General features: G+C 38.0%; 1 protein-coding gene across 1 annotated transcript in view; it reads left to right on the top strand.

Moving 5' to 3' along the window:
* The window catches only part of MMS22L (MMS22 like, DNA repair protein), a 138,999-nt gene that overhangs the window by 34,623 nt on the left and 77,287 nt on the right, over positions 1–27,089 (top strand). Inside the window, exons 10-13 of the mRNA XM_008062069.1 lie at positions 1,017–1,079; positions 8,731–8,850; positions 11,939–12,165; positions 15,325–15,834. Of these exons, the coding sequence (XP_008060260.1) occupies positions 1,017–1,079; positions 8,731–8,850; positions 11,939–12,165; positions 15,325–15,834 (920 nt within the window). The remainder of the gene's footprint in view (positions 1–1,016; positions 1,080–8,730; positions 8,851–11,938; positions 12,166–15,324; positions 15,835–27,089) is intronic.

The raw sequence follows: 27,089 nt of genomic DNA, 5'->3' as shown, positions 1-27,089 counted from the left end.
GCTGCGGTGGCCGGGAGCGGCCATTGCACTCCAGTTTGGGCGACAGAGTGAGACTCCACACACACACACACACACACACACACACACACACACACACAAAATTATGAATATTGAATATGTTTTAGCCCTTTATTGGTCATTTAAGTTCATCCTTAGAAACATATTGATTATAGTGGGGATAATTGGGTTTGATGAGAGTCTTTACTTTGTAAGGCCTCTGGTTTTGCTTTCTGAGGTCTTTTGATTACTTCTTACACTTTTTTTTTTGCGCATTAGAAACTAGTTGTTACTTGCTTCTTCTTGGAGGCAGTTTCTTTGCTTCTGGTTTTGGCCAGGATCTCTGTATACCTTTAAGGACAGAGTATTAAGTGAACTGAGTATACTTTGAGAATGTCTTCCAGGCTTTCCTGTTGAAAAACTGGAATTGTTTTCAGTGCCTAGCCTTTGTGAAAGTCCTTTTTAGATTTCTTCCTTATTATGGAGTGTATTCTAGAGTCTTAAATTGCCTGATAGGTGACCATTAGCTAAATGCGGTATAAAAAAGAATTTCTTTATTTTCTACATAAAACGTTTAGTTTTGTTACTAAAGTACATGACCTCAGGGTTATTCTGGATAAAATAAGGGAAAAAGCCTCCAGTGAGTAGAGAATAGGGACGAATTCTCTGCATATGGAAACACCAAAAAGTGTATGTTTATGTAAAGTTTTCTCTTAGATTTTATATTTGATGGCAGAAATTAAATATTTGGTAGAATATGTATAATCTTATCAAAGTGCCACTATATACATTTAATAAACTCCTGATAAGGTTTATATTGGGTTGAAATAGTTGTAAATTTTCTTCTGCTGAGTCCATCAACTAACTTTGTGTCATAGTCATATTAGAAAGTCAAGAAATTGCAGTGATGGTAAGTGATAGAGAAAAAAACTTTATACTTAATTTGTTATACCATAATTTTAAATATGTGCATAATCAAAAGCAATAATTTTGGTGCTATAATATTTTCTCCTTTTTAGAGACAAATGGAATCAAATTGGAACTTTGTAGAAGAGCTGCTGAAAAAGTCTATCAATGTTCAGGTATGCAATTAAAGTGAGACAATTTGTGGACTTTGCTAAATTTTTATGTTATGAATTTTAATTATAAAAACCAAGCAAGCTGTTAAAATGATTCAAATAACCACTTATTAGAAACCTGAAGTACACTCATTTTTTGAAGGGTCAGCACACAGTAGTTCCTTTTCGTGATTATCTTTTAAAGATTTTTATTTTTAACACTGAGTTGCCAGTTAAAGGACAAAGGTAATTATCCTAGCTAGTGACTTTGACAAAATGTATTCAAAATAAGTGGTAGGTGCTTTAGAACTATAAGCTATTCCTTGACTGTATGATGTCAAGCTAGGAGACACGATGAAGGAGATAGTCAGTGGTATTGGAAATTCAGTTATATCCTCATCACAGCAGGAAGGTGACTTGCCTTGCTGAGCAATTTGTCTTACAGGCTTGGATCATATTCTAACTGATAAGGTCCTAGTTTCTGAGTACTCATTTCATACCTTATCATTTTTCTTTCTGCAGAGCTGTTAATGTAGTGCTTCATGGCCCAAAGGTCAGACTTGACCTCCTTTTAAAATAGTTTTAAATATGTTCTTCACCACATCTTTAAATATATTGTGTTGTAGCTTTGTAACATTTTGTAATGTGTTATCATTTATATAAATGTTGATAGAAAATTATAGTGAATATTTTTAAATTGGGAAGTAAATTTCTTTTAAGAAATAAAAACTATTTAAAACTTGAAGAGGAATAAAGGAAAATACAGTATAAGATTGCTTTGGTGGGTTGAAGTGGGAAACACAACATCAATAAGGTTACTTGATCTCAAACCAGGCTAAGTGGGGACCCAAGAGAGGCCCAAACTTTACCTGTACGATGTCCACTTGTATACCTAGGCTAAGTGGGGACCAAAGGGAGGCCCAAACTTTACCTGTACAATGTCCACTTGTATACCTAATCCTGAATTGTACCCCACATCTTAAAAATAAAATATATTTTAAAAAAAGATTGCTTTATATCTGCATATATAGTAGTTATATCTTTGGAGAACATTTTAATTGCTTGAAATTTTCTTTTACCTATTGTTACATTAACTCTTACTTTTTTAGGTGAAACATAAATGCATTTAGTTATAATATGAATCATCTAATTATGAGCTGAGAATTCTAAGTTAGAATATGAAAGAATTCTTTATGTATAAATTGTATCAGAAACAAGAACTTTACTATCCTTTTAGAAATTTTCCCCAAGCACTCTAAAAATTTGTTTTTTTAAATTTTATTTTTGGTCTGTATCATTTTAATTTGCCATTTTCACTCTTTTGGAGAACATATTGGTTTAGTAACTCAAGAAGTTTCTTATATATATTTTTTATTGAAGAAGGTAGGGAGTCACCCAAAAATGGTTGTGAAATAATAAAACATATATATTGCGGTAGTCATTGATCCAATCCTAATGCCTTAACATAGCTTAGTTAAAACCAAATACAAACAATTTCAGTAAAGTCTGGATAATGTTATTTTTCTGTTGACAGTTACTACATCTGAGCCAGTAGTTGGGAACTTTAATTTTCAAATTAGGTTGTAGCTGCTTGTGTCTTTTATATTTCTTTTTCCTGGACCTCTGATTCTGTTGCATTTAACAATTTTTAAACTTCCTTTTAGCTTTTACAGTATATGAATATATGGTTTTGTTTAGCTAGATTTTAAGTTACAAAGTATTTCTCAAGAAGTTTTAAAAGTTTATATGGATAAATTAACACACACACAAACATACATACTCATCTGGCTAGGGACAACCTAAAGGTTTGTATGGATAAATATTTATACATAGACATAGATGTATATACCCATTCTGGTCAAGGACAACAGGAGAATATGTCATCTCTATCCCATAGACGTATTTTCTTTTTGACTAAGAGATTGAAAACCTTCTTTAAACATTTAGTTTCTTGGAAATGATTTTTTTCCTTTGGATTTTGACTCTGTAGTTTTGATTTTAAATGATGGAAACCTATTTACTTTAAAAAACATTTTTAAAAATCGCTTTAACGTCTTACTCATAGTGATAAAACGTATTATGGTACTACAAAGTATACTTTTACAGTGTAACAACTATTATTTTAATGGTGGCAGATAATTCTAATTCTTGGAAGTAGGTAGAGTGATCAGTCATTCCAGTTTGTATGGCCTGGAGTTTCAGTGCTAACCCAGGAAAGTCGTAAGCAAACCAGGATGAATCAGTCACTCTAGAAGTAGGGATAGTATAGCTAATCGAAGAAACATTTTCTGTGAATTTAGTTCTAGCATAAAGTCAAAGTTTTTTCTTTCCTGTGGGAGAAGAAGCCATCATAATGTTTATGAGGAAGTAATTATTTGGTTCTCTTTGCCATTCCTTCAGTTTTATTATGCCTTGATTATATCAATTATTTCCATAAGTAGTATAGGACTACATGCTGGAGTTCTGGAAACCAATTTTGTGGGTACAGTAGTTTGTCATAAAGAATAAATAATATATTTGTATGGAGCTAGCAGTTTTTCCCTCATTGAGGTAAATTAAAATCTGACTATGCTCGTGTACTTTGACTCGATTTCCATCAGTGATGAAAGAATCTATTGCAGCATTTAAAAGAAAAAACAAAATCTTTCAAATATAGAATGCTCTTCCAATAAAATTGGTAGGAATGCCACTATAGTTTTTTGTTTGTTTGTTATTTTTTTTGTTTTTTTTAAGAGGGTCTTGCTCTGTTTCCCTGACTGGGGTACCATGGTGTAATCATAGCCCATTGCAGTCTCAACCTCCTGGGCTCAAACCATTCTCCCACCTCAGCTTCCCAAGTAGCTGAAACTGCAGGCATTTGCCACCCTGCTTGGCTAAGGTTTTTTTTTTTTTTTTTTTTTTTTGGTCTAGTTGCTCAGACTAGTCTTGGAACTCTTAGCCTCAAGTGATCCCCTTGCCTCAGCCACCCAAAGTACTTTGGCATGAGCCACAGCGCCTTACCCACTATAGTTTTAATTAAGCTGAGAGGATCTTTTTATCTAGCCAGAGAGGATTTTCCAGAAACAGACACGGAACTTTAGTTAGTAAAGAGAACACAATGTTGTTTAATTTGGCTTGGATAGGTACAATTGAATAGTTAAGTGCTTTAAAAACAGTTTTTTAGAGGTAATCCTGTTTAATATTTGTGAATGCTAATTGTAAACATTTTTAGAAAATATTGTTTTCATATGAAGGAGGTTTTTATTTCTTGTTACCTACCTTTTAAAGCCTCATTGTTTTCTGAGGTCACAGAAATAATTTTCTAGTTTTGTAAAAGTTATGGAAATGTACTAAAAAAGCAAGCCAAGACCAGGCACAGTGGCTCATGCATGTAATCCCAGCTCTTTGGGAGGAGGAGGCAAAAGGACTGTCTGAGTCCAGGGGTTCAGGAGCACCTGGGCAACTTGGCAAGACCTCATCTCTACAATAAGTCAAAAAATTAGCAGGGCATTGTGGCATGTACCTGTAGTTCCAGGTACTTGGAAGGCTGAGGTGGAAGAATCGCCTTAGCGCACTGGATTGAGGCTGCGGTGGCTGTACCACTGCACTCCAGCCTGGGCAACAGAGAGAGACTCCTATTAAGTAAATAAATACATGCATAAATAAAAAAGCCAAATTTTTTTTAAAAAGCTTTTATTTTGATTCATCAAATACACTTTAATTTGGAGAGTCCAAGGCTGAAAACAACTCAGAATGTGGTTAGATCTGAATAATGTGGGACAGTTATCTTCTTATAAGTAACTAAAAATCATCATATTTCTTAGAAGGAGTTTGACTGGGATAGTAATCCAATTCTTTGTGTGTGTATGTTGATGTCTCACTCTGTTGCCCAGGCTGGAGTGCAATGGCATGCTCACGGCCACTGCAGCATCACTCAAGCCTGCTTAGCTCAGGTGATCTTTCCGCATTAGTCTTCCAAGTAGCTGGAACCATAGGTGTGCACTACCATGTTCGGCAAATTTTTTTGATATATTGTAGAGACAAGGTCTCTTCAAGTTGCCCAGACAGGCTGGTCTCAAACCTCTGCACTCAGGCAATCTTCTCGCTCCCGCCTCCCAAAGTGCTGGGATTACTGGCGTGTGACACTGCACCTGGCAAATCCAATTCTTTATTCACTCTTAAAAATAAATCCAACCAGGCAAATTTTTAGTGACAGTTACCATTTAGCTTACAAATAAATTTTGTTCTTCTGATAGTTTCTGTTAGATAAGTGAGTTATGCATAAAGAAATGAACTAGTTGCTAAATTGCCATTTTGATATAATAAGCTATAAGAGTGAATGTATTTATTATTCAGTAAAAGATTTAACCTATGGTAAATACCAAAATTTAATATGCCTGAATTTGATCTTTCAAAATAAAGATAAGAAGACATTCTTTTTAAAAGGACTAAAGCTGAGACCAGAAACAGGCATAGTCATTTAATGGAATTTAACGGAATATTCATTAAATAGCACATTTTTTCCTCTGTGTGTCTTTCTGTCTCTGTTTTACACACACACGCACACACACAGCTGAGATGAGACACCTGGAGTGCCCATAAGGGCTTCTGAAAAATGCAAGAGATGAGTAGCTTTCCTTGAACCAGGCAGGTTTAAGGGTGTGTGGAAGAGAGGCCCATAGGCTTCTGGCTTATTAAACAATCTTAAATCAGAGGGCATATGTTTACATGTCTTTAATCAAATTTCTATGATTAGGTGGGATCTGAGCTTACAAAATTGAAATGAGTCAGCTTAAGAAATAATACTGTGAACCTGTTGCATGTATTTCATCATCAAGAGCCAGCTTTTGGCCTAAAAAAGCATTTCTTTCCTGCAGATAACAAAATGATAGCTTTACATTTTTTTCACTTAATTCTTATTATAGTCCTGTGTTGTGATGATATTTTTGTTTCCATTTTATACTTTACGAGACTCAAACCCAGAGGAACCTAAGAACTTGTCCAGTTCACAGAACAAGCTTGGAAATTGCAGAGCTGGGATTTGAATCTTCATATATGTTTGCCCTCACTTTTTTGATACCTGAAAGCATTTCTCTTTGTAGGATTCTTAGTACAACAATTTATTTTTAGTATTTCTATTTTAATACTTTTTTGCTATTATATATATTGATCTTAATATCCACACTTCTAATTAGATTGTCTTTTACTTAACCCACCTGCTTCCTCCCATGGTTGTCCTCTACAGTTTTTTATTTTCTTTTCATTTTCATTCGCCCATTACCACTGACCTTTTCATTTTTCTGTCCTTTCCCATGTCTTCACTTTCCTCCTTAAACAGTGAAGATTACACAACCCATTATTGTACTTACTCCATCAGAAACATCTTTAATTCCATAACTGTTTTAAACCTGAAAAGCCTCCACCTCCTCTCTTATCCCACCCACAGCTGTATATTGCAGGAAAAAATCATACATTGATTCTTATCAACTTGTCTGACTTTAATTCTTGATCATAAATCTCAAATGACAGTCAACTCTAGAATATTTTCTTTTCTGCTCTCTAAAATGACTTATTTTAAAACTTCTCTTTAACACAGTTTAATACATGCTCTCCCCCAATCCACTCAGCTTAACATCTTGCCCCATAAATCATTGTGAAAATAAAATCAGAAAACTCCTCTATTTTTGCACCTTCAAATCTCTCAACATGTCTCCTTTGTAGTCAGCTTCTCACACTCTATTTCTATCAAGAGCTAATTCCTTTTCCTGTGCACTAGATCTTATCTCTTATCACCCGTTCAAGGACTTTATTAATATATCTTCATTTAAATAGCTCTACTTCCTCACCTCCTGTTATCTCCTCAACTTCTGTCTTCGCCATGCCCCAAACTGCTCTTACAAGACCATCAGTGACTTCCATCATGTTACCTCTAAGGGTTCCTATTTCTTCTCATTTTAACCTCTCAGCAGCTTTCAATCCTATTTTCTACCATTCTTTTTCTGAAGTTCTTCTCTTGACTTCCATGATACCTGGTTTCCTTCCTACTTTATTGGCCACTTGTTTTGCTTGTAGACTCTTCTTCATTTGCTCAATATCTAAACATTGGGGGGAAAAGGGGGCTCTCAATTATGAATCCTTTTCTCCTTTGTCATCTATATTTTTCCCATGGATGATTTTATCTAGCCTCTTAGCTCAAAAAACTTATTAATATGAGGTTAACACCCAAATTTTTGTCAACAACTCAGACTTTTCTCCTGATATTCCAGACCTGTATGCCAAATTGTATATACTTAATATCTCTACTTTGATGCCCTGAGATGCCCTGGACACTTTCCCCATGCTCTTTTCCCTTATTTGCCTTTTTAGGAAATATTACCATCAACCCATTTTCTTAAGCCAAAACCTGACCGTTCTTCTTAATTAATATCTTTCTTTCATACCTTACCAACAATCCTTTTGCTTCCTTTCCAGACATATCTTTAAAGTTGTCTGCCTAACTCAGTCTTACAGATTAACAGAATTGCCTCCTACTGGTCTCCCTGCTTTTGTTCTTATCCCCTGCATTCATTCTGTATGCATGATCCAGAGCAATATTTTTGAAACAATCAGATCATGTCGCTTCTGTGCTTACCCTCCTCTAGTAGCTTCCCAGCATATTTACAGTGCAATGTGACTTCTTACCAAGTCCAATAAATCCTCAAATGAGATATGATGTCTTCCTATCTCTGGCTTAATCTTGTAATACCAAGTTACCAATAATTCAGAAGCTTTCCACTCATTTTCGCTGCCTTGCATATTTTTCTTTCAGGTCTTTGAATGTTTGACTTTTTCTCATTCAATCATTTGTCTCAAATGCTTCTCCTCAAAAAGACCTTTTCGTTGGTAGCACTTGATATAATAATCATGCCCATCTTTCACTAGTTACTTCGCCACACTACCTGCTTTATTTTGTTTTGTTTTTCAAAGCAGTTAAAACAATGTATCTTGTTTCAGTCTTCTGTTCTCTTATCCTCCCCAAAAGTATAAGTTTTATTAGTGCGTGTGTGTGTCTGACTTATTCGTTGACCTGTACTTGGTACCTTATAACAGTAACTACCTTAAGACAGTAAGCTTTTAATATAATTGTTAAATGATTGGAATTCAGGATGTATCATTAATATATATATATATGCATAGCTATTTCATTGTAGGAAATGAGAGTCTCTACTTTTTTCCTACTTCCTTCTTCTCTTCCCATCTCCTGAAAGACTAAAATATCTGTACTCCAGCAATCCTCTGGTTTTAAAAGAACAACTCGTATAATATAAAAGAATTTGACCAAGTACTTAAGTATGACCATGCCCTCTGGATTTGTGTACATCTTAATTATTAGATCATTTTTGCCACCCTCTCATTTGGGTTTCTTTTGTGGTCTTTGGGTTTCTAACACCATTCAATTATGGAACATCTACTTAAATAATTGAGTAAAAAGTCAAATTGAACTATGTAATTTCCATGATATGAATGTCTTAATGGTCTCTAAAATGAGTACAAGTATGCCTTATGTTGATTTAGACCTTTTAGTCTAAAGATTACAGTGAGTAGATTTGATATATATTTATATTTTTAGTCACAGGTTGTACAGTACAATATCAAGTAATAGTATTTATGTTGCCAGAATCCATTTACTCACTTATAACTTCAGTTTATGTTTTAGGATGGTATACTAGAAGAACAATTAAGAATGTATCTTCACTGTTGTTTGACACTTTGTGATTACTGGGAGCCAAACATTGTAATTGTCACCATTTTATGGGAATATTATAGTAAGAACCTGGTGAGTAAATAGAATATGGATTTGCTCCAGAAATTTGAAAACTTTGTACATAATTTAGGAATGTCTATGGTTTAGTTATGAATAGTTATGGATTTTTCTTAGAAAGTTTTTTTTTTTCAGAGTAGATTGGAGTAGCTTATAAATTATCTTTAAAGAATATTGTCCATAGATCTTTGGCATAAGGTAGACAACATTTGGTGTCTTTTTTCTCTTGAGGTGAGTGTAAACAAAGTAGTCAAAATTGTAACAGAAAGAGCTTTTCAAAATCCTCATTTGTAAGTTTTTCTAATACTTACTGATTGCTCTTGACACATTGAACAGGCACTACTGTGAACAGGCACTGCTGTCCTGAGTAAGATACAATCTTGTCACTTGAATAGCTTAAAGGCTAGTGGGTGGATACATGTATATTATGGGGAAAAGTTATAATATTATGGAATGCCAGAGGAGGGAGTGTCTAACCCACTGTACAGATTTGTGAAAGACTTCATGAGGTCACAGATTTTTGACTTGGCCTTGGGAATTAGTAAAATTTTCAAAGTACAGAAGAAAAATAGCATTCAGGCAGAAAGAACAGTATGGACAAAAGAAAAGGAGGAGTTTGGAAGGTAAAAATTTTACAGGTAAATTTAAAGAACTTAATTACTTGTATGCAGAGAGAAGAAGAGATTTGGGATGTTTGAGTTATTGAATAAATAAAAAGTGAGCTCCTCCATCAAGATTGAAAATGGTAATGGAAGATTACAAGTAAATAAGTTTGAATTTGTGTATAATGAAACTTATTAAAAATTTGAGAAATACCATGTGAAGCATAATGTTAGGCTAGTTGGAGGAACTGACTGATTCTAGTCCTGAGGCATGATGTACATGATGAGTTTGGAGTATCTTGTCATACCAGAAAGCAGAGCAGGTATCACATTAAGCTGGAGTCATGTCAAAAGGACACAGGAGCCAACTTGAAGGAACTTCCATTGCCCAAAGAATGGGAAAATTTGAACATAAGAAAATAATGATTACAGTGATTTAAAACATATCAAATATGTTTAAATCCCTGAGTTCATGATACTTTGCAAAAAATATTCTGGAAAAAGAAAGCCCATTTCATTCTGAAAACTATAAATTAAGGAAAATACCTACTATATTTTATAGTCATTATATTTCTAATGAGCTAATTAAGAAGACATGATATATCTAATGAAAGAAAGATTGGTGAAGATTATTTAAATGAGTAGACCAAACTGACAACTGACTAGTCTTTTTTTGGGGATGGGAGGAGTAGGAGTCTCACTCTGTTGCCCAGGCCAGAGTGCAGTGGCACTCTCATGGCCACTGCCACCTCAACCTGCTGGGCTTGGTGATCCTTTTGTCTTAGCCTTTCAAGAAGCTGGAGCCACAGGTGTGTGCCACCATACCCAGCTAATATTTTTATTTACTGTAGAGACAAGGTCTCACCAAGTTGTACAGGCTGGTCTCAAACCCCTGGACTCAGGCAGTCCTCTCCTTCTGTCTCCCAAACTGTTGGGATTGCAGGCATGAGCTACTGTGCCCTGCCCTGATCAGTCTTCACGTCACAAAAGTCAGAAGTTATGTGCCTTTTTACTAAGTACAGTAGGAAGTACTCAGTATACCAATGAAAGATTCTTCTCAAAAAAGTCACAGGAGGCCGGGTAATCGCAGCACTTTGGATGACTGAGACAGGAGGATTGCTTGAGTTCAGGAGTTCAAGGATGTGGTGAGTTTGTGCCACTGCTTTCCAGCCTGGGTGACAGTGTGAGGCCCTGACCCCCCCAAAAAAGAAACAAAAAATCACATGAATCTGATCAAGCCTCTAGATAAAGCAACCAATTTACAGAAAAGATAGGGGTTAAAAAGTTGTTAACTGCCAGGTTCAGTGGCTCAGCCTGTAATCCCGCGCTTTGGAAGGCTGAGGTGAGTGGATTACCTGGGCCCGCGGGTTCAAGACCCTCCTGGGCAACCTGGTGAGATCTCATCTCTACAATAAATAAAAAAATTAGCCGGGCATGGTAGCGCATGCCTGCAATTCTGCCTACTCGTAAGGCTGAGGCGGAAGGATCGCCGGAGCCTAGCAGGTCGAGGCTGCGGTGGCCGGGAGTGGCCACTGCACTCCAGTCTGGGCGACAGAGTGAGACTCCAACTCAAAAAAAAAAAAAAAAAGTTGTTAAGTGACACTAAGAGGAAACAAACAACTAAATCCAGAAATGGGAAATTTTATACAACCAATGACCCAATATAAAAAATAAATCATTTAACAAAAACGTTGGGAAATTAAAGAATAAAAGAGTGTTAAAGAGCTTATCAACCAAATGCAGTGTTTGGGTCTTGTTTGTATCATAATTTGGACAAACAGTTTAAAAAAAACACATTTTGGTGACAATGCAAAACTTGAACACTTCTTGATACTATGTTTTTATGAAATATTTATGAAATTATTGTGATTATGTTAAACCCAAAATTCAAAATCCGAGAGACCATCAAAGAGCCAGCTCTGATGCAAACACACGAGAGTCTTTATTCAGGCTCGAGTCTGGGCTCACTCACGTTTGAAGCCGATGCAGCAGCTTCAGGGACGAGAGAGAGTGCTGACCCAGGCTAACACGCACCTTTTATACATAATTCTGAAGGGGTGGGGTGGCTTTACAAACTTGTGCACACAGGATTGGATAAAAACTGTATGACACAGTTACAAAGACTTTGATTGGTTGATTTAAGTTCTATTTGCGCGGGCTCAGGCTTAGTTACTTGTGATGGACAAGTAACTGCCAAACGGGCGGAATGGAATGCCAGATAAGCTAGGTTTAGTGAGCAGGCAGGAGGTTGGAAACAACACTGAGCTTACCAGGAGAGAGACACCACAGAGGCTACCACAATTTAAGCAAAGGAATGTCCGGAAGGGGCTTATTGCTTAACATTCACACACTGCTAGCAGCAGTTGCAGAATTCATATAGTAATAGTTCTTTTTTGAGTTTTTTTTAATCTCTTGGGTCTCTCAAGATGAGACAAACTCTTGAACTAGTTGGGTTGCAGCTTTCCATTTGATTTACTAAATTTCAATTTTTTTTCTTTTAGAATAGTTCCTTCAGTATTTCTTGGCTTCCTTTGAAAGGCCTTACTAATATCATAAAGTCGCCCTTGTCTATGCTTGAAATGGTGAAGACCTGCTGTTGTGATAAACAAGATCATGACTTGTATAAATCCAGCAGTAGTTATACCATTTTCCTTTGCATTTTGGCAAAAGTTGTTAAAAAGGCAATGAAGAACAATGGCTGTCATCCATGGAAACAAGTCAAAGGAAGGTATGTACAGTATCTTTCCTGACATAAATGTTCATTGATATTTTTGTAGCTAGAATTTTTGTAATTTACACATTTATAATGTATTACTTAATGTAGGACAACAAAATATGGAATTTTTCGATCCTGCCAATTTGCTATGGTAAGGAGCTAACCTAATATCCATAACTTGCAGAGGGTTTCGGTTTCTTATTTATCTCATCAGTGCTGGAGACTAAAATCTTATATATATATATTTTTTTTTAATTATTTTTTATATTTTTTATATTTTTTATTTTTTTATTTTTGAGTTGGAGTCCCACTCTGTTACCCAGGCTGGAGTGCATTGGCACACTCAGGGCCACTGCAGTCCCAACCTGCTGGGCTCAGGTGATCCTTCCACCTCAGCCTTTCAAGTACAGGCGCACACCACCATGCCCAGCTAATTTTTTAATTTTATTTTATTGTAGAGACAAATCTCACCAAGTTGCCCAGAATGGTCTTGAAAACCCCTGGGCTCAAGCAATCCTCTCGCCTCCACCTCCCAAAGTGAGCAACCATGCCTGGCCAATTTTATATGTTAAATGCAGAGATATTAGGAAACTGCTAGAGGTTTGTGTGTGTGTGTGTGTGTGTGTGTGTGTGTGTGTGTGTGTGTGTTGGAATCTTACTCTGATGCCCAGGCTGGAGTGCAATGACATGCTCTCGGCCAGCAGCCTAACTTGCTGGGCTCAGGAGATTCTTCTGCCTCAGCCTTCTAAGTGTCTGGAACTAAAGGCATGCACCACCACATCCGGCTAATTTAAAAAATTTTTATTGTGGAAATGGAGTCTCACCATTTGCCCAGACTGGTTTTGAACCCCTGGGCTCAAACAGTCCTCCCACGTCTACCTCCCAAAGTACTGGGATTATAAGTGTTAGTCACCACATCTGGACTTTTTTTGTTTTTTGTGTTTTTGAATCTGAGTCTTTGTCACCCAGGTTGGGGTGTAGTGGCATGATCATAGCTCACTGCAGCCTTGGACTCCTAAGCTCGCAGGTGATCCTGCGACCAGCAGATAAAAGTGATAGATATGGAAAACATCTCCAAGTTGTACAATGACAAGTAATAGAGATAGTGTACAACACTTTTGTGTTCTTTGAGCACAGGAGTTCACAAGTGCTGCTTTTTTTTTTTTTTTTTTTTTGAGTTGAGGTCTTACTCCGTTGCCCGGACTGGAGTGCAGTGGCTGCTCCCAGCCTCCGCAGCCTCGACCTGCTGGGAGTGCTGCTTTTTGAATGAGAACTGACCAGTGTATAGTAGAACCAAGTAACTAATATTATCATTTGGAGAGTATGCCCAGTTTTCATTTATGCTAAAATAAACTTTTGGTTTATTAGTCTATTGTTTCATCTCTCTCTCTCTCTCTTTTTTAGAGAGTTTTTCTTGTTGAATGGGTACAGCTTTTAATTGTCTTTCCTTGCTCTGCTTCCTTTTTGCCTGTATTAGTCCTATTTTTAGCCCTCTTTGATCAGTACACCACCATCTATCACTTGTTCAGATTAATTGCTGGGACCTCTCAGGAAGAGTAATACTTCTGGGTATGAACGTCTCAAGAATTACTTCAGGAAATATCTAGTTGATTCTTACAATGAATAATTCTTGTAAGGTTATGGTAATACACTTTGGAATTTTTATTTAGAGTATACTTTTTTAAAACAGCAGTTTCTTTATAAAACCTTCAATAATTCCATGGTTCAAACAGTAGTTTTTTCTTTTTTTTTGCCGGTTTGTTTGTTTGCTTTGAGTTGGAGTGTTACTCCTTTATCATTCTTTTGTGGAGCACAGTGGCACAATCACAGCATACTGTACCCTCAACCTCTGTGCCCAGGTGATCATTCTACATCAACCTCTCAAGTAACTGGGTGCACACTACCATACCCAGCTACTTTTTAAATTTTTTTTGGTAAAGAAAATGTCTTACTTTGTTGCCCAGGCAGGGGCAATTTGTGTCTGAATCTTAATGTTATGGAAGACACAATACTCAGAACTTGATGGCTAAAAAGACATTATTGAAATTCTTTCAATAACAAGCCTATTTTTTATGTAAATGCTATATATGCTAAGCACTGTAGTGGGAATGATAAGGGATACAAAGATAATTAAAACATCTTTACTTTCTGGAGTTTATCTGCTTTTCAGTAGTTCTTTGTAAACATTTAACCTCTCATGAGCATTAATCATTTATTTCCTGACTAAACCAGTTATGGAAGTTAAAAAACTTAAGAATGTGAAAGAAGGATTTCAACATGAATTATTTTCAATTTCAGTCCCTTAATTGATGAAAGAAACATTCAGGCTGTTGTTTTTGTTGAACACTGCTCAGGCCATGTGTTCATTGAGCTTTGGCCGCCATGTTTTTCTAAGCTTTGACCCCGGGGAGGTGAATCTCCTTTCTGGAAGTGAGTCTTCTCTCTTTCTCTCTCTCTCTCTCTCCAATTTACTTTCTAAATAAACTATATTTTCCAATTAAAAAAATAGAAACATTCATCAATTATTGTATAACCTATATTATTAATTATTATATTTACTATTGTGTCAACTATTGTGTTATATTAAGTTGTGTTGATGAACAATTTTTTTAATGCCTTGTCGTGAAAATTTGAGCACCAACAATTTTTCTTTGTAGGTAGGTAAAAATAATTTTTCGAGAACGTTGAATTGTCTTAGTAAAGCAAAAGCAAGTCTTTATAGGAGTGGAGGGAGAAAAGGTTTAAGGAAAATTGTTACATAAAATGGTCCTGTTAAGATTTCTGTAAAAACACATCAAACTATACTTAAAAGATTATATATTTTTTCTTATTTGCCAATAAAAATAAGAAAAGAAAGGCAATACGGGGCTTGAAAAAAAGGGAAAGCCATGTAGTATAAGCAAAGAACATTTCTACTGTTCTTTTGGGGGAAACTACTGAATCCTTTGATTCCCTTATAGAAGATTTGCTGCATCATTGGGAAACTTGAAGGTAGGGCTTTTGTTGTTTGTTTTCAAAGTAGAAAAAGTGGCAAGGCAGTGTCAAAATAAAGAATTATCTTAAAATTAAAAAATAATGAAACTGTCATGAGTATTTAATGAAATTTTCTTTTTAAAAGTGGGTTTTTGTGAATGAAACAATTTTATTAAAGCAGTTTTCTATGTTTCACAGGATATACTCTAAATTTCATCAAAAAAGAATGGAAGAACTAACTGAAGTTGGTTTGCAGAACTTTTTCAACCTTTTTCTACTTTTAGCAGCTGTTGCAGAGGTGGAAGATGTGGCGAGCCATGTTTTAGATCTCCTAAATTTCCTTAAGCCTGCCTTTGCAACATCTCAAAGAGCCCTCATTTGGAGGGGTCAGATGGCCTTCCTCTTGATGTATACCCAGAAAAATCTAGACATTGGTGTTTTGGCTGAGAAAGTTTCATGTGCTTTCCAGGAGAAAGCAAAGGAATTCTTGGTGTCTAAGAATGATGATGTGGTGCAAAGACAGAATCTCTGGACACTTCTTTCCATCTACATTGATGGGATTCAAGAAGTGTTTGAAACCAGCTATTGTTTGTATGCTTCCCATGAAAAACTGCTTAATGATGGATTTAGTATGCTTCTGCGAGCATGTCGAGAATCCGAACTTATGATGGTGTTGAGGTTTCTACAAGCTGTTCTGGCCAGAATCAGGTATGTTTTGCAGTCATGTGCTAATATATTGATTTATTTTATATCATCACTTATGTTGATTTTAGATTAAAGTTTTTTCTTTTTTACATACTTATGAAATCCAAGCATGGTGAGAGGATTTAGTTTTCTACCACATTGGCATAAATCAGGATAGGCTGAGTACCCTTTTAAAAAAATATTTATTTATTTATTATAAAGATGTGGGGTACAATTCAGGGTTAGGTATACAAACTTTGATTATGCAGGTACTTGTTGATGAGGTGTGCCCCGCCCTCCCCTAGCAGTTTCCCTCAACTGCCAATCCCAATCCCCCCCTCCCCTGACAGTTTACCATTACTGCCAAACACTTCCTTACAGTATTATAATAGTTCAAGCTCCACTTGTGACTGGACTCTGTTCTTTGTTTCTGTGTTAGGTCACTGAGTATGATCGACTCCAAATCTATCCAAGTTGCTGTGAAGTCCGTATATTTGTCCTTCGTTATGGCTGCATAATATTCCATTGTGTATATGTACCACATTTTTTTTATCCAGTGCAGCTTCGATGGGCAACATGGTTGGTTCCATGTTTTTGCTATTGTGAATAGAGCTGCAACAAACATACGTGTGCAGGTATCTTTTTCGTAGAATAATTTGAGTTCCTCTGGGTACATTCCCAATAGGGAATTGCTGGGTCATATGGAAGGTCAATTTCTAATTCTTTCAGAAATCGCCATACTGTCTTCCAAAGAAGTTGTACTGATCTGCGTTCCCACTGGCAGTGTAGAAGTGTTCCTTTTTGTCCACATCCTTGCTAGCATCTGTTGTTGTTTGTTTTATTAATGATGGCCATTCTTACGGGGATTAGGTGGTATTTCAGTGTGATTTTGATTTGCATTTCTCTGATGATGAGTGAGGCTGAGCACTTTTTCATGTATCTGTTGGCTGCCTGTATATCTTCTTTTGAGAAATGTCTAGTCATGTCTCTTACCCACTTTTTAAGGGGGCTGTTTTTTTTTCCTTTAGGCGTGCTTGAGTTCCTTGCAGATCCTAGATATTAGGCCTTTGTTAGATACACAGTTGGCAAATATTTTTTTTCATTCTGTGGGCTGTCTCCCTGCTTTCTTGATGGTTTCTTTTGTTTTGCAGAAGCTCGTTAGTTTGATGAGATCCCACTTGTCTGTCTTATTTCTTAAGGTATTGGCCGTTAGGGTTCTGAATAGGAATTGGTTGCCAAGTTCCAATTTCCATAAGGTTGTCTCCTGTATTTTCTAAGATTCTTATATGAGGTTTTACTTTTAGGTCTTTGATCCATTTAGAGTTAATTTTTGTGTATGGTGATAGGTAGGGGGTCCTGTTTCAGTCTTCTGCGTGTGATCAACCAGTTTTCCCAGCACCATTTACTGAATAGGTTCTCCTCTCCCCAGTGGTTGTTATTGGAGGCTTTGTCAAAGATGAGTTGGTTGAGGAATTGAGGCTTTGCTTCCAGAATCTCTATCCTGTTCCATTGGTCTGTGTGCCTGTTCTTGTACCAATACCAAGCTGTTTTGATTACTGCAGCCTTATAGTAAAGTTTGAAGTCTGGAAGTGTGATATCTCCTGCTTTGTTTCTTTTGCTAAGGATTGTTTTGGCTATTCATGGTTGTTGATGTTTCCATATGAATTTCTGTATTGTCATTTCCAGGTCTGAGAATAATGTTGTTGATAATTTAATGGGTATTGCGTTGAATCTGTGGATTACCTTTGGTAGGATGGACATTTTAAATTTAACAATGTTGATTCTTCCTCTCCATGAGCATGGAGTGTTTTTCCATTTGTTTGTGTCTTCTTGGATTTCTTTGAGCAGTGTTTTGTAGTTCTCATTGTAAAGGTCTTTCACTTCTCTAGTTAGGAAGACACAAAGATTTTCATTTTTTTGGTCACTATTGTGAATGGGATTGTGCTTTTTATTTGGATCTCTGCCTGCTTGTTGTTGGTATATAGGATTGCAATTGTCTTTTGCGCATTTATTTTGTACGCTGAGACTTGGCCAAAGTCCTTTATCAGTACAAGCAGGTTTTTGACAGATTCTCTTGGATTTTCAAGGTATAGAATATCATATCATCAGCAAAAAGGAATAACTTGACTTCCTCTTTTCCTGTTTGGATACCCCTGATTTCCTTCGTTTGTCTAATTGCCCAAGTGAGGACTTCCAGAACAATATGGAACAAGATGGGTGAGAGTGGGCAGCCTTGTCTTGTTCCAGTTTTCAGGGGAAATGTTTCCAGTTTCTATTTAGCAATATGTTAGCTGTGGGTTTATTGTAGATGGCACTTACTATTTCTATTTTGAGGTATGTTCCTACTATACCTAGGTGTTTGAGGGTTTTTATCAAGAAGGGATGCTGGATTTTATCAAAAGCTGTTTCTGCATCTCATGAGATAATCATGTGGTTCTGTTTTTACATCTGTTGATGTATTTAATGACATTTATGATCTTGCGAATGTTGAACCAGCCCTGCATCCTGGGGATGAAGCCTACTTGGTCATGGTGGATGATTTTTGAGATGTGTTTTTAGACCTGATTTGTTGGAATCTTGTTGAGGGTTTTTGCATCTATGTTCATAAGGGATATTGGCCTGTAGTTCTCTTTTTTTGTTGGATATTTACCTGGTTTGGGTATCAGTGTGATATTAGCTTCATAAAATGATTTGGGGAGAATGCCATCTTTCTCAGTTGCCTGGAATACTTTCAATAGGATTGGTATTAGCTCCTCCTTGTACGTTTTGTAGAATTCTGCTGGAAAGTCATCTGATCCAGGGCTTTTGTTGGTAGGTAGTTTTCATATGACAGAGTCAATTTCCTGGGTTGTTATTGGTCTATTTAGTGTCTCGCTGTCTTCTTGTTTCAACATGGGGAGGTTGCGTAATATCAGAAAGTTCTCCATTTCATTTAGGTTATCAAGTTTGTTTCCGTATAGGTGTACATAGTAATCTCTGATAATCTTTTGTATTTCTTCAGGGTCAATTGTGAGTTGATCTTCTGTATTTCTGGTTGTGTTTATTTGGACTTTTTTCTTGGTCATTCTGGCTAGGGGGCCCATCAATCTTGTTAATTCTTTCAAAGAACCAGCTTTTTTATTGTTGTTTTCGATGATATTTTTGTCTTCTGTGTCCTGTATTTAGGCTCTTATTTTGGTGATTTGGATTCTTCTGCTAAAGTTGGGGTTTTGGTGGTCTTCTCTTTCCAGCCTCTTTAGGTGATTTGTTAGGTTCTCAACTTCTGATCTTTCCATTTTCTTGATGTGCGCTCATAGAGATATAAATTGCCCTCTGAGAACTGCTTTCAGGGTATCCCAGAGGTTTTGGTAAGAGGTTTCTTCATTTTCATTTGTTTCCAGGAATCTTTCAATTTCCGCTTTGATTTCAGTGTTGACCCAGTAGTTGTTCATCATCATGCTATTTAGTGTTCATGTCTTTGTGGACTTTGGGGATATGTTGTTGGTGTTGATATTTATTTGTATTCCACTGTGGTCTGAGAATGTGCATGGCAAGATTTCAACCTTTTGGAATTTGTTTATGCTTGATTTATGGCCAAGGATGTAATCGATCTTGGAGTGTGTTCCATGTGGTGATGAGTAGAATGTATATTCTATGGTTGTTGGGTGGAATAATCTGTAGATATCTGTTAAGTCCATTTGGTCGAGAGTCAAGTTTAGGTTCTGGATCTTCTTGCTAATTTTTTTTGCCTCGATGATCTATCTAGGACTGTTAGTAGGGTATTCAAGTCCCCTGCTATAATAGTGTTAGAGTCAGTATCTTTTTTAGTTTACTTAGTAGTTACTTTATAAATGCTGGTGCTCCTGTGTTGGGTGTGTATATGTTTAGGATATATATTTCTTGTTGATGGATTGAACCTTTTATCATTATGTAGTGTCCTTTTACATTTTTTAAAATTTTTGATAGCTTAAAGGTTGTTTTGTCTGATGTTAAGATTGCATCTCCTGCCTTGTTTTGTGATTCATTTGCCTGGAAACTCATTTTCCAACCTTTAACTTTGAATCTGTGTGCGTCCCTGGAAGTGAGATGAGTCTACTGGATGCAGCAAATAATTGGGTCATGGTATCTTATCCAGTCTGCCATTTTGTGTCTTTTCAGTGGTGCATTTAGTCCATTCACATTCAGGCTGATTATTGAAGTATGATTGTTTATCCCTGTCATGAGGTTCTTATATAGTTTTTCGTTCGCTTGTTTTCTTTGGTTTTGGGGTTAATGTATGTGTGTGTTTTCAAGTTTCCTGTTGTGCTGTATTCTCTGCTGATTCTGTGCTCTGCTGTTCTCTTGGGAAGTGTGTGGTCAATTTTTTTTTCTTTCTTTTGTGCCTAATACCTTTTTAAGTGTCTCCTGTAGAGCTAGTCTGGAAGCTGTATAATCTCTTAGGGATTGGATGTCCGGGAAGGATTTTAATTCTCCATCACTGATGAAGCTGAGGTTGGCTGGATAGGAAATTCTTGGTTTAAATTGTTTATCTTTGAGGACTTTGAATATAGGGCTCCAGTCCCTTCTTGCTTGAAGTGTTTCTGTCAATAGGTCTGCTGCTATTCTGATTGGTTTTTGCCTGGAAGTAGTCTGACCTTTCTCTTCTGCCTTTAGGATTTTTTCTTTTGTGCCTACTTTGTGTAGGCAAATTACTATGTGTCTATGGGTTGGTCTTCTCATTTTATGCCTTGTGGGAGTTCTCTATCTCTTGTTTTGGCTCATCACATCTCTGGCGAGATGGGGAAAGTTTTCTTGGATTACTTCCTGGAATACTTGCTCCACGTTGTTCTCCATTTCCCTTTCTTCTTCTGGGATACCAGTCAGGTGTGGGTTCGGCCTCTTGATATAATCACACATCTCTTGTAGGCTTTGTTCTTTCTTTCTGAGTCTTCTTTCTATGTTTTTTGCAGATCGGGTTAATGCCATGTTCTGGTCTTCAAGTTCTGAGATTCTTTCTTCAGCTAGATTAATTCTGCTTTCCATGCTTGTCATCTTCTTATTTATTTCCTGGATGAAATTTTTTACTGCCAAAATCTCTGCTACAAGTTCTTTCAGTGTTGCATCTTGTCCTGTTGAGGCTTATTCACTCCTTCCATCCATTCCTTAATCTCTGTGGTATTCTGGGGCCAGTCGTTGGTGACTTCCATTGTTTGGGCACCAAGGTCTGATTTTTCAGGAGTTTTGTCTTTGGTACACTTGAAATTGCCTGAGGTCTTCCTTTCGCTTTCTCTCTTTGGTTCTGTTGCTTTTCTCTTTAGTTCTGTTATTCAATGTCAGTGGGAGAGACTTTGCCTTCTGACATTTGCTCAGACCTCTCTATTCTTCCCTGATCCAGGCTCTGGATTTGTTCTATTTTGAAATGGGATGGTGGATGGGAGCTTTTCTGTCTCTTGTAGTTTTCGAAATTTGAATAAAGTGGGGGATGGGGTGCTGAGAATCAGATACTACTTGCAAATTAAAATGTTCACTTATTGTGGTCCGTGTTCCCTGAGATCCACTCCCCACTACCACTCTATATGATGATGCAAAGCAGAAACCAATGCAAAAACAATTGAACACATACACACACAATCCAAAACAAACTGGAATAGCAACAAAGCGGAACAAAATAATCAGCAACAAAAGACCCCCAAGAAAACTAAACACACACACACATGCCTAGCACAAAGTGAATAGAGAAGACAAACAGAAAGACCGAAGCTTAAAAAAAAAAGTGATTCAGATTGAGCCCTCACACATCTCTTGACATACTCCTTAAACTATAAAAAATGGATTTAAAAAAGACCCAGACGAACCAAAGACCAAAAACCAACAACCACAACAAAATTGAAAGATGAACACTCTGTCATTCACATACACACATAAGCAGAAAACGACAGATAAAAGAAATAAGAAACAGAAAAAGGAAAGAAAAATTTAAAAAAAATTGGGGGGCGGGGATGATCCCGATTAAACCCTCACATACACATTCATGCACAAAGGAAAAATATTTTAAAAATAGATGAACTAACAAGCAAACAGTCAAAAAAAATTTTTTTTAATTAAAAAATAATTGAAAATTTATAAAAACAAGCAAACAATCCTGCTCCCTTGTGGCAGGTTCTGTAATTGTTCTTTTAATCAGCTCTCTCCTGCAGAGCCACCACCTCTTTCACTTTCTCCTCCAGGAACAAAGCAGGGACTTAGGAGGGGCAGTAGAGGTGGGTGGGGCTGCAGGCCTACCCTCCCACTCTCTTATGGTCAGGGAGATCTCTGGTGGGGAGGTACGGGACTGTCTCTGCCCCCCAGGTATGTACTCTCACTGGTTTGCCCCAGCCAGACCTATCCTAAAATGGATCTCTCCTGTTGTGACTGGCATCCAGGCTCCACCTGGGTTTGTCCCTCTCAGTCGTGGCCCAGCTGTGTGAGTCTGATGTTCAGAGGATTGCTGGGAAGAGGGGGTTTGGAGGGGCTTTGGGTCAGCCTGGATTCACTACTGACCTCTTTGGAGTTCTTCTTCCTCCTCTTCTGGCCACGCCCTTTGTCACACAGCTGGATCAGGGTAGAGGGTGGGGCACCTGGAACTCAGCACTTCCCTCTGAAGTTTGTGCTCTCAGGGTATTCCCTTTGGGCCAGGATCAAGCCCTGAGTAGTTGATCCGCCAGTCACAGAGATCAGATCTTTTGGTCTGTGGTGAGCAAGTCGGAGCACTTTCCCGCCCGCCTTCAGTATGGTGGTGGGTGCCTCTCTTGTCCTCTTCCATGGGAACTTGCTTCTGGACTTCGTCTGCAGCCCCTTCCAGCGCCCTGCAAGGTGCTGGAGTGATGAGGCCAAGCCGGGAGCAGCCTCTCCTGCTTCAGTGGTGAGGGAGCGCCTGGAGCAATAGTGTCTCCCCACTGCTTTTCCAAAGGAAAACTTCTGTCCATTAAGAAACAACAACAATGGTGCTCTGCTTCTGCGACCTTGGAAGAGCCAGGGACGAGGTAGAGAAGCTGCAGCACCTGCTGTTGTACCAGAGGACCGGCCATCATCTTACGAGCTCCACTTATACAGTCTCTCCCAGCGTTTTCTTGCCAGTGAGGGTTTGTTGATTTAAAAAAAAAAGAAAGAAAAGAAAGAAAATGGTGCTCGGCTTCTGCGTCCTGGGAACCGCTAGGGTCCAAGCCCGGGTGCTCTGGCACCAGCCACTGCACCAGGAGAGCCCTGGCCGCTAGCTCCCTAGCCCTCACTCAGTCAGCCACTCACACACCCACTCATTCACCAGCACATACACAAAATTTTCCATACACACACACACACTCAAATGGGAACTCGCATAGTCTGACTGGCTCGGCTGCCATCTTCCCCACCTCCGAGGAACCCTTACCTGAAATATTTAGGACCAAAAGTGTTGCAGAGTTTGGAATATTTGCATATGCATGATAAGATATCTTGGGAATGGGACCCAAGTCCAAACACAAAATTTATTGTTTCATGTATGCTTCAAACATAGAGCCTCAAGGTAATTTTATATGCTATTTTAAATAATTTTGTGAATGAAACAAAATTTTGACAGTCACCTGTCACATGAGGTCAGTTGATTTGTGGTATCGTGTTAGTGCTCACACATTTTGGATTTTGGATTTTCAGATTAGGAATGTTAAATCTGTAGTCTTCAATTGTTTTTATCAAACAGTAGTAATTAAAAAGAAAAAGTTTATGTGCAAACACAAGCTACAAACGAAACTCAGAGCAGCTCTTGCATTCTCAGTACCATGCCTTTGTTAGCCTTTCCTTCCCTGGTACCTTTCAGAGAGTACTCTTACCTAGAGGTGTTTTACAGATATTCCAAGCAAAATCATGAGCTCAAGTCTAAGGTGGCTTTTTACTCAAGCATTTGGAATTTTGTGTAGAAGGAAATTCTGGCCACTATACTATTTTCAAAACTGTATGTTTCTTTAAATTTTTCTGCTAAGTTGTAGCCTCAACTGCTTTCTAATCAAATACTTCCAAATAATCCAGTTTGCTCTGAAGTTAACATAGAATCATTCTATCAATAACACCAATAACCTATATAAAACTTACTGTTTTCAGATTCATGTAAATTATGCAGATCTATTAAATGTGCAGATATAGTCAGACTCAAATTTAATGATGGATCAGAACAATGATTATGACATTTATTGCCTTTAGGCCCTTTTCTCATAATAGTTTAAACTTTGAAGTACATGTTCTTAAGTTAGATACTTCCTGTCTCCTGAATCACTTCATGTATGTATTGTTTTAAATTTAATCCTCTAGGTAGTCCAAATTCAACTTCAAATATTGTTTAGATTTTGCTAAATTCCATCTTTTTTTTTCTTGGATCCATAATTTTTCTTATAAGTGATTAAAAAACAACTTGCTCAGTAATGCTCTCTTTAGCTTTCCTAGGTTAGGGTCATGCTGGGAAAGATAAGTTGGGTAAACCGGGCTCGGTAGCTCAGTCTGTAATCCCGCACCTTTGGGAGGCTGAGGTGAGTGGATTGCCTGAGCCCATGGGTTCGTGACCCGCCTGGGCAACTTGGCGAGACCTCATCTCTACAATAAATCAAAAATTAGCCGGGCGTGGTAGTGCGTGCCTGTAGTTCCAGCTACTCGGAAGGCTGAGGCGGAAGGATCGCGGAGCCCAGTGGGCCGAGGCTGTGGTGGCCGGGAGCGGCCATTGCACTCCAGTCCGGGTGACAGAGTGAGACTCCAACTTAAAAAAAAAAAAAAAAGATAAGTTGGGTTCATACACATGCAAAATTGTCAGACACTGAGCAAGCAGGTTGAACAAAATGGTTAGTTCAGAGCAAACATTGACTCCTTAAAGGTAAATCACTCCAGCTACTTGGAAGGCTGAGGTGGAAGGATCACCTGAACCCAGCAGGTCGAGGCTGTGGTGGTGGTGAGCATGCCACTGCACTCCAGCCTGGGCAACAGAGTGAGACTCCAACTCAAAAAAGAAAAAAGTAAATCACTTTATGGTAGCTAGATTCTGGCCAGCTTCCTTTAACTTTTTATTAGCATGATCTGTTGCTTAGTAGCCTTTTGTTTTTCTCTCAGTACTGGGTAGAATTCTGGTATTGCCATAACTTCTTCCTGCCTATTCCCCGTCACTAACTTTTTCCTTCCCTTTAACATAAGGATCTGCAGTTTATGTTTTTTTTTTTTTTGTCCTCTTGGGATTGAGGGCATTATAAAAAGCTTAGATGTGGTTTAAAAATGTTAACAATTTTAATCTAGTAATGTTGAAACTGGGACTGGGCTTGGAACCCAGAAACAAGTATATCCTATGATTTTAACATGACTATTACAGAGGAGTTTGCTTTGTTTATTTGGTTTTGAGGGGGAGTGGACTGGTTGGTATTTAATGCTTTTTGTGGACAATGTAACCCTAAATGCATGATGTGTTTTCAGTGTTACCTATAGTAATAAAGCATAAGCATACTGAAAAAGAAAGAAAGTTAGATACTGATATGGATTATTCAGGTCAGCCTGAGCATTGAGAGTGTCAGCACAATGGGTCGGCCAGCTGAGCCCCAGAGAGGGTCAGCTCGATGGACTGGCAAGCCTAGCCCCAGAAGTTTTGACTCTATTAGGCTGGCAAGCCAAAGCCCTGCGAGAGTGTTGCTGACTCAGAGGGTTGGCAAGCCTAGCCCCCAGAGTGTTGGCTCCAATGGGCTGGCCAGCCAAACCATGAGAGTGTTGCTGATATGGTGGGCTGGCAAGCCAAGCCCCGAGTGTCTCAGCTCAGAGTGTTGCCTTCCTCCGGCAGCTCTCCTGGTTCAGCTGGCTCTGCAGCTGGCAAGCCGGCCTCCGGGATGCACAGCTCTTTGGCTCTAACAATCTTCTGCAGCTCTTCAGGTTGGGGTTCTTGTCTCATGCCCAGGAGGAATGAGGAACATGGACAACCAGAAAGTGAGAAAGCAGGATTTATCCAGAGGACAGAAAAAGCTCCCACAATGGGAGGGGACCTGAAGGGGTTGTTGATTAGGAGCTGAAACCCGGTGCTTATATAGCCCTAAGACTGAGCACTAGCTGTGAGTTGATTGGTAGGCACTAGCTGTTCTGATTGGTCAGTACTAAGGACCAATTGACAGGAGCTAGGGATCAAATGGTGAGCTGATTGGTCTGTACTTGGCAGCGAGCTGATTGGTCGTTTTTCTATCCTAGCAGTGAGTACTTAAGCTCTAGTTTGAGAGGTTGGCAGGGAGCTTGTTTACCGACTTGAGTGCATCGTCGGAGAGGCCGGGCGAAAATTTGCTACGTTGTTACCGGAGGACCAGCTCTGTCTGTCTGCCTAGCCTTTCTCTAGCTGTCTCCTCTCTGAATACTATGGACTGTAGTTACTCACTGTCACGGGAAAGTTGTATATTTGAAATTATGTCCAAAATTAATGAAGAGACTGCTTATCTCCTTCTAATATCACATAATAAATGTGGGATCTATTTTTTAAGCTTGGTAAAATTTCCAAATTTTGGAAACTTACTCATTTTCAAATTGATGTATTACTAACTTACCTTTGTGTATTCTTCACCCTGTTTTTATGCTGATTTATCCACAAGTTTTCACTCCTCATCAGGTATTATGTAGTTTTTATATTCATCTGCTGTCATCAGTTTTAGTTATAAAGGTTTAGTCAGAGTTCTTGATAATTATCTCCTTGTTTCTCAATGTAAACTATATTTAAGTAAGAATCTTAAAATTCTCAAGTTTTTGGATGGATGGATAGATGAATAAAGAAATGACTATCCAGTTTCATAAGTAGAAGCTTGTGTTCTGAATCTTCTGCGTGAACTATGTTTATATGTTTTTAGTTTAGCAGAATTTATTAGCAGATATTATGCTTTTTTCAAATGTCAACTTTGTTTTATTTGTTCATTTTTTAAAATAAATGATAAGTGGCATTTCCTGTACTTCTTGGCAAATTAGAAATTTGCACGTTACTTTTTTCTTCTTTCTTTTTTTTTTTAAATGAGTTGCCCAGGTTGGAGTGCAGTGGCATGCTCACAGCCACCACAGCCTCGACCTGCTGGGCTCGGGTGATCCGTCTGCCTTAGCCTTCCAAGTAGCTGAAACTACATGCCTGGCTAATTTTTTGATTCATTGTAGAAATGAGGTCTTGCCAAGTTGCCCAGGCTGTTCTCAAACCTGTGGTCTCAGGCAGTCCTTTCATCTCAGCCTCCCAAAGTGCTGCGATTATAGGTGTGAACCACCCACCACGCCCAACCGAAATTTCCACATTGCTAGTACCAGTTTTAGTTTGTCTTTGTATATTT

Source organism: Carlito syrichta, unplaced genomic scaffold (assembly GCF_000164805.1).
Source record: "Carlito syrichta isolate Samal-C Ts95f unplaced genomic scaffold, Tarsius_syrichta-2.0.1 Scaffold305650, whole genome shotgun sequence".
Lineage (NCBI taxonomy): Eukaryota > Metazoa > Chordata > Mammalia > Primates > Tarsiidae > Carlito > Carlito syrichta.
Note: the sequence above shows the minus strand (reverse complement) of the source record. Positions and strands in the feature narration are given on the sequence as shown.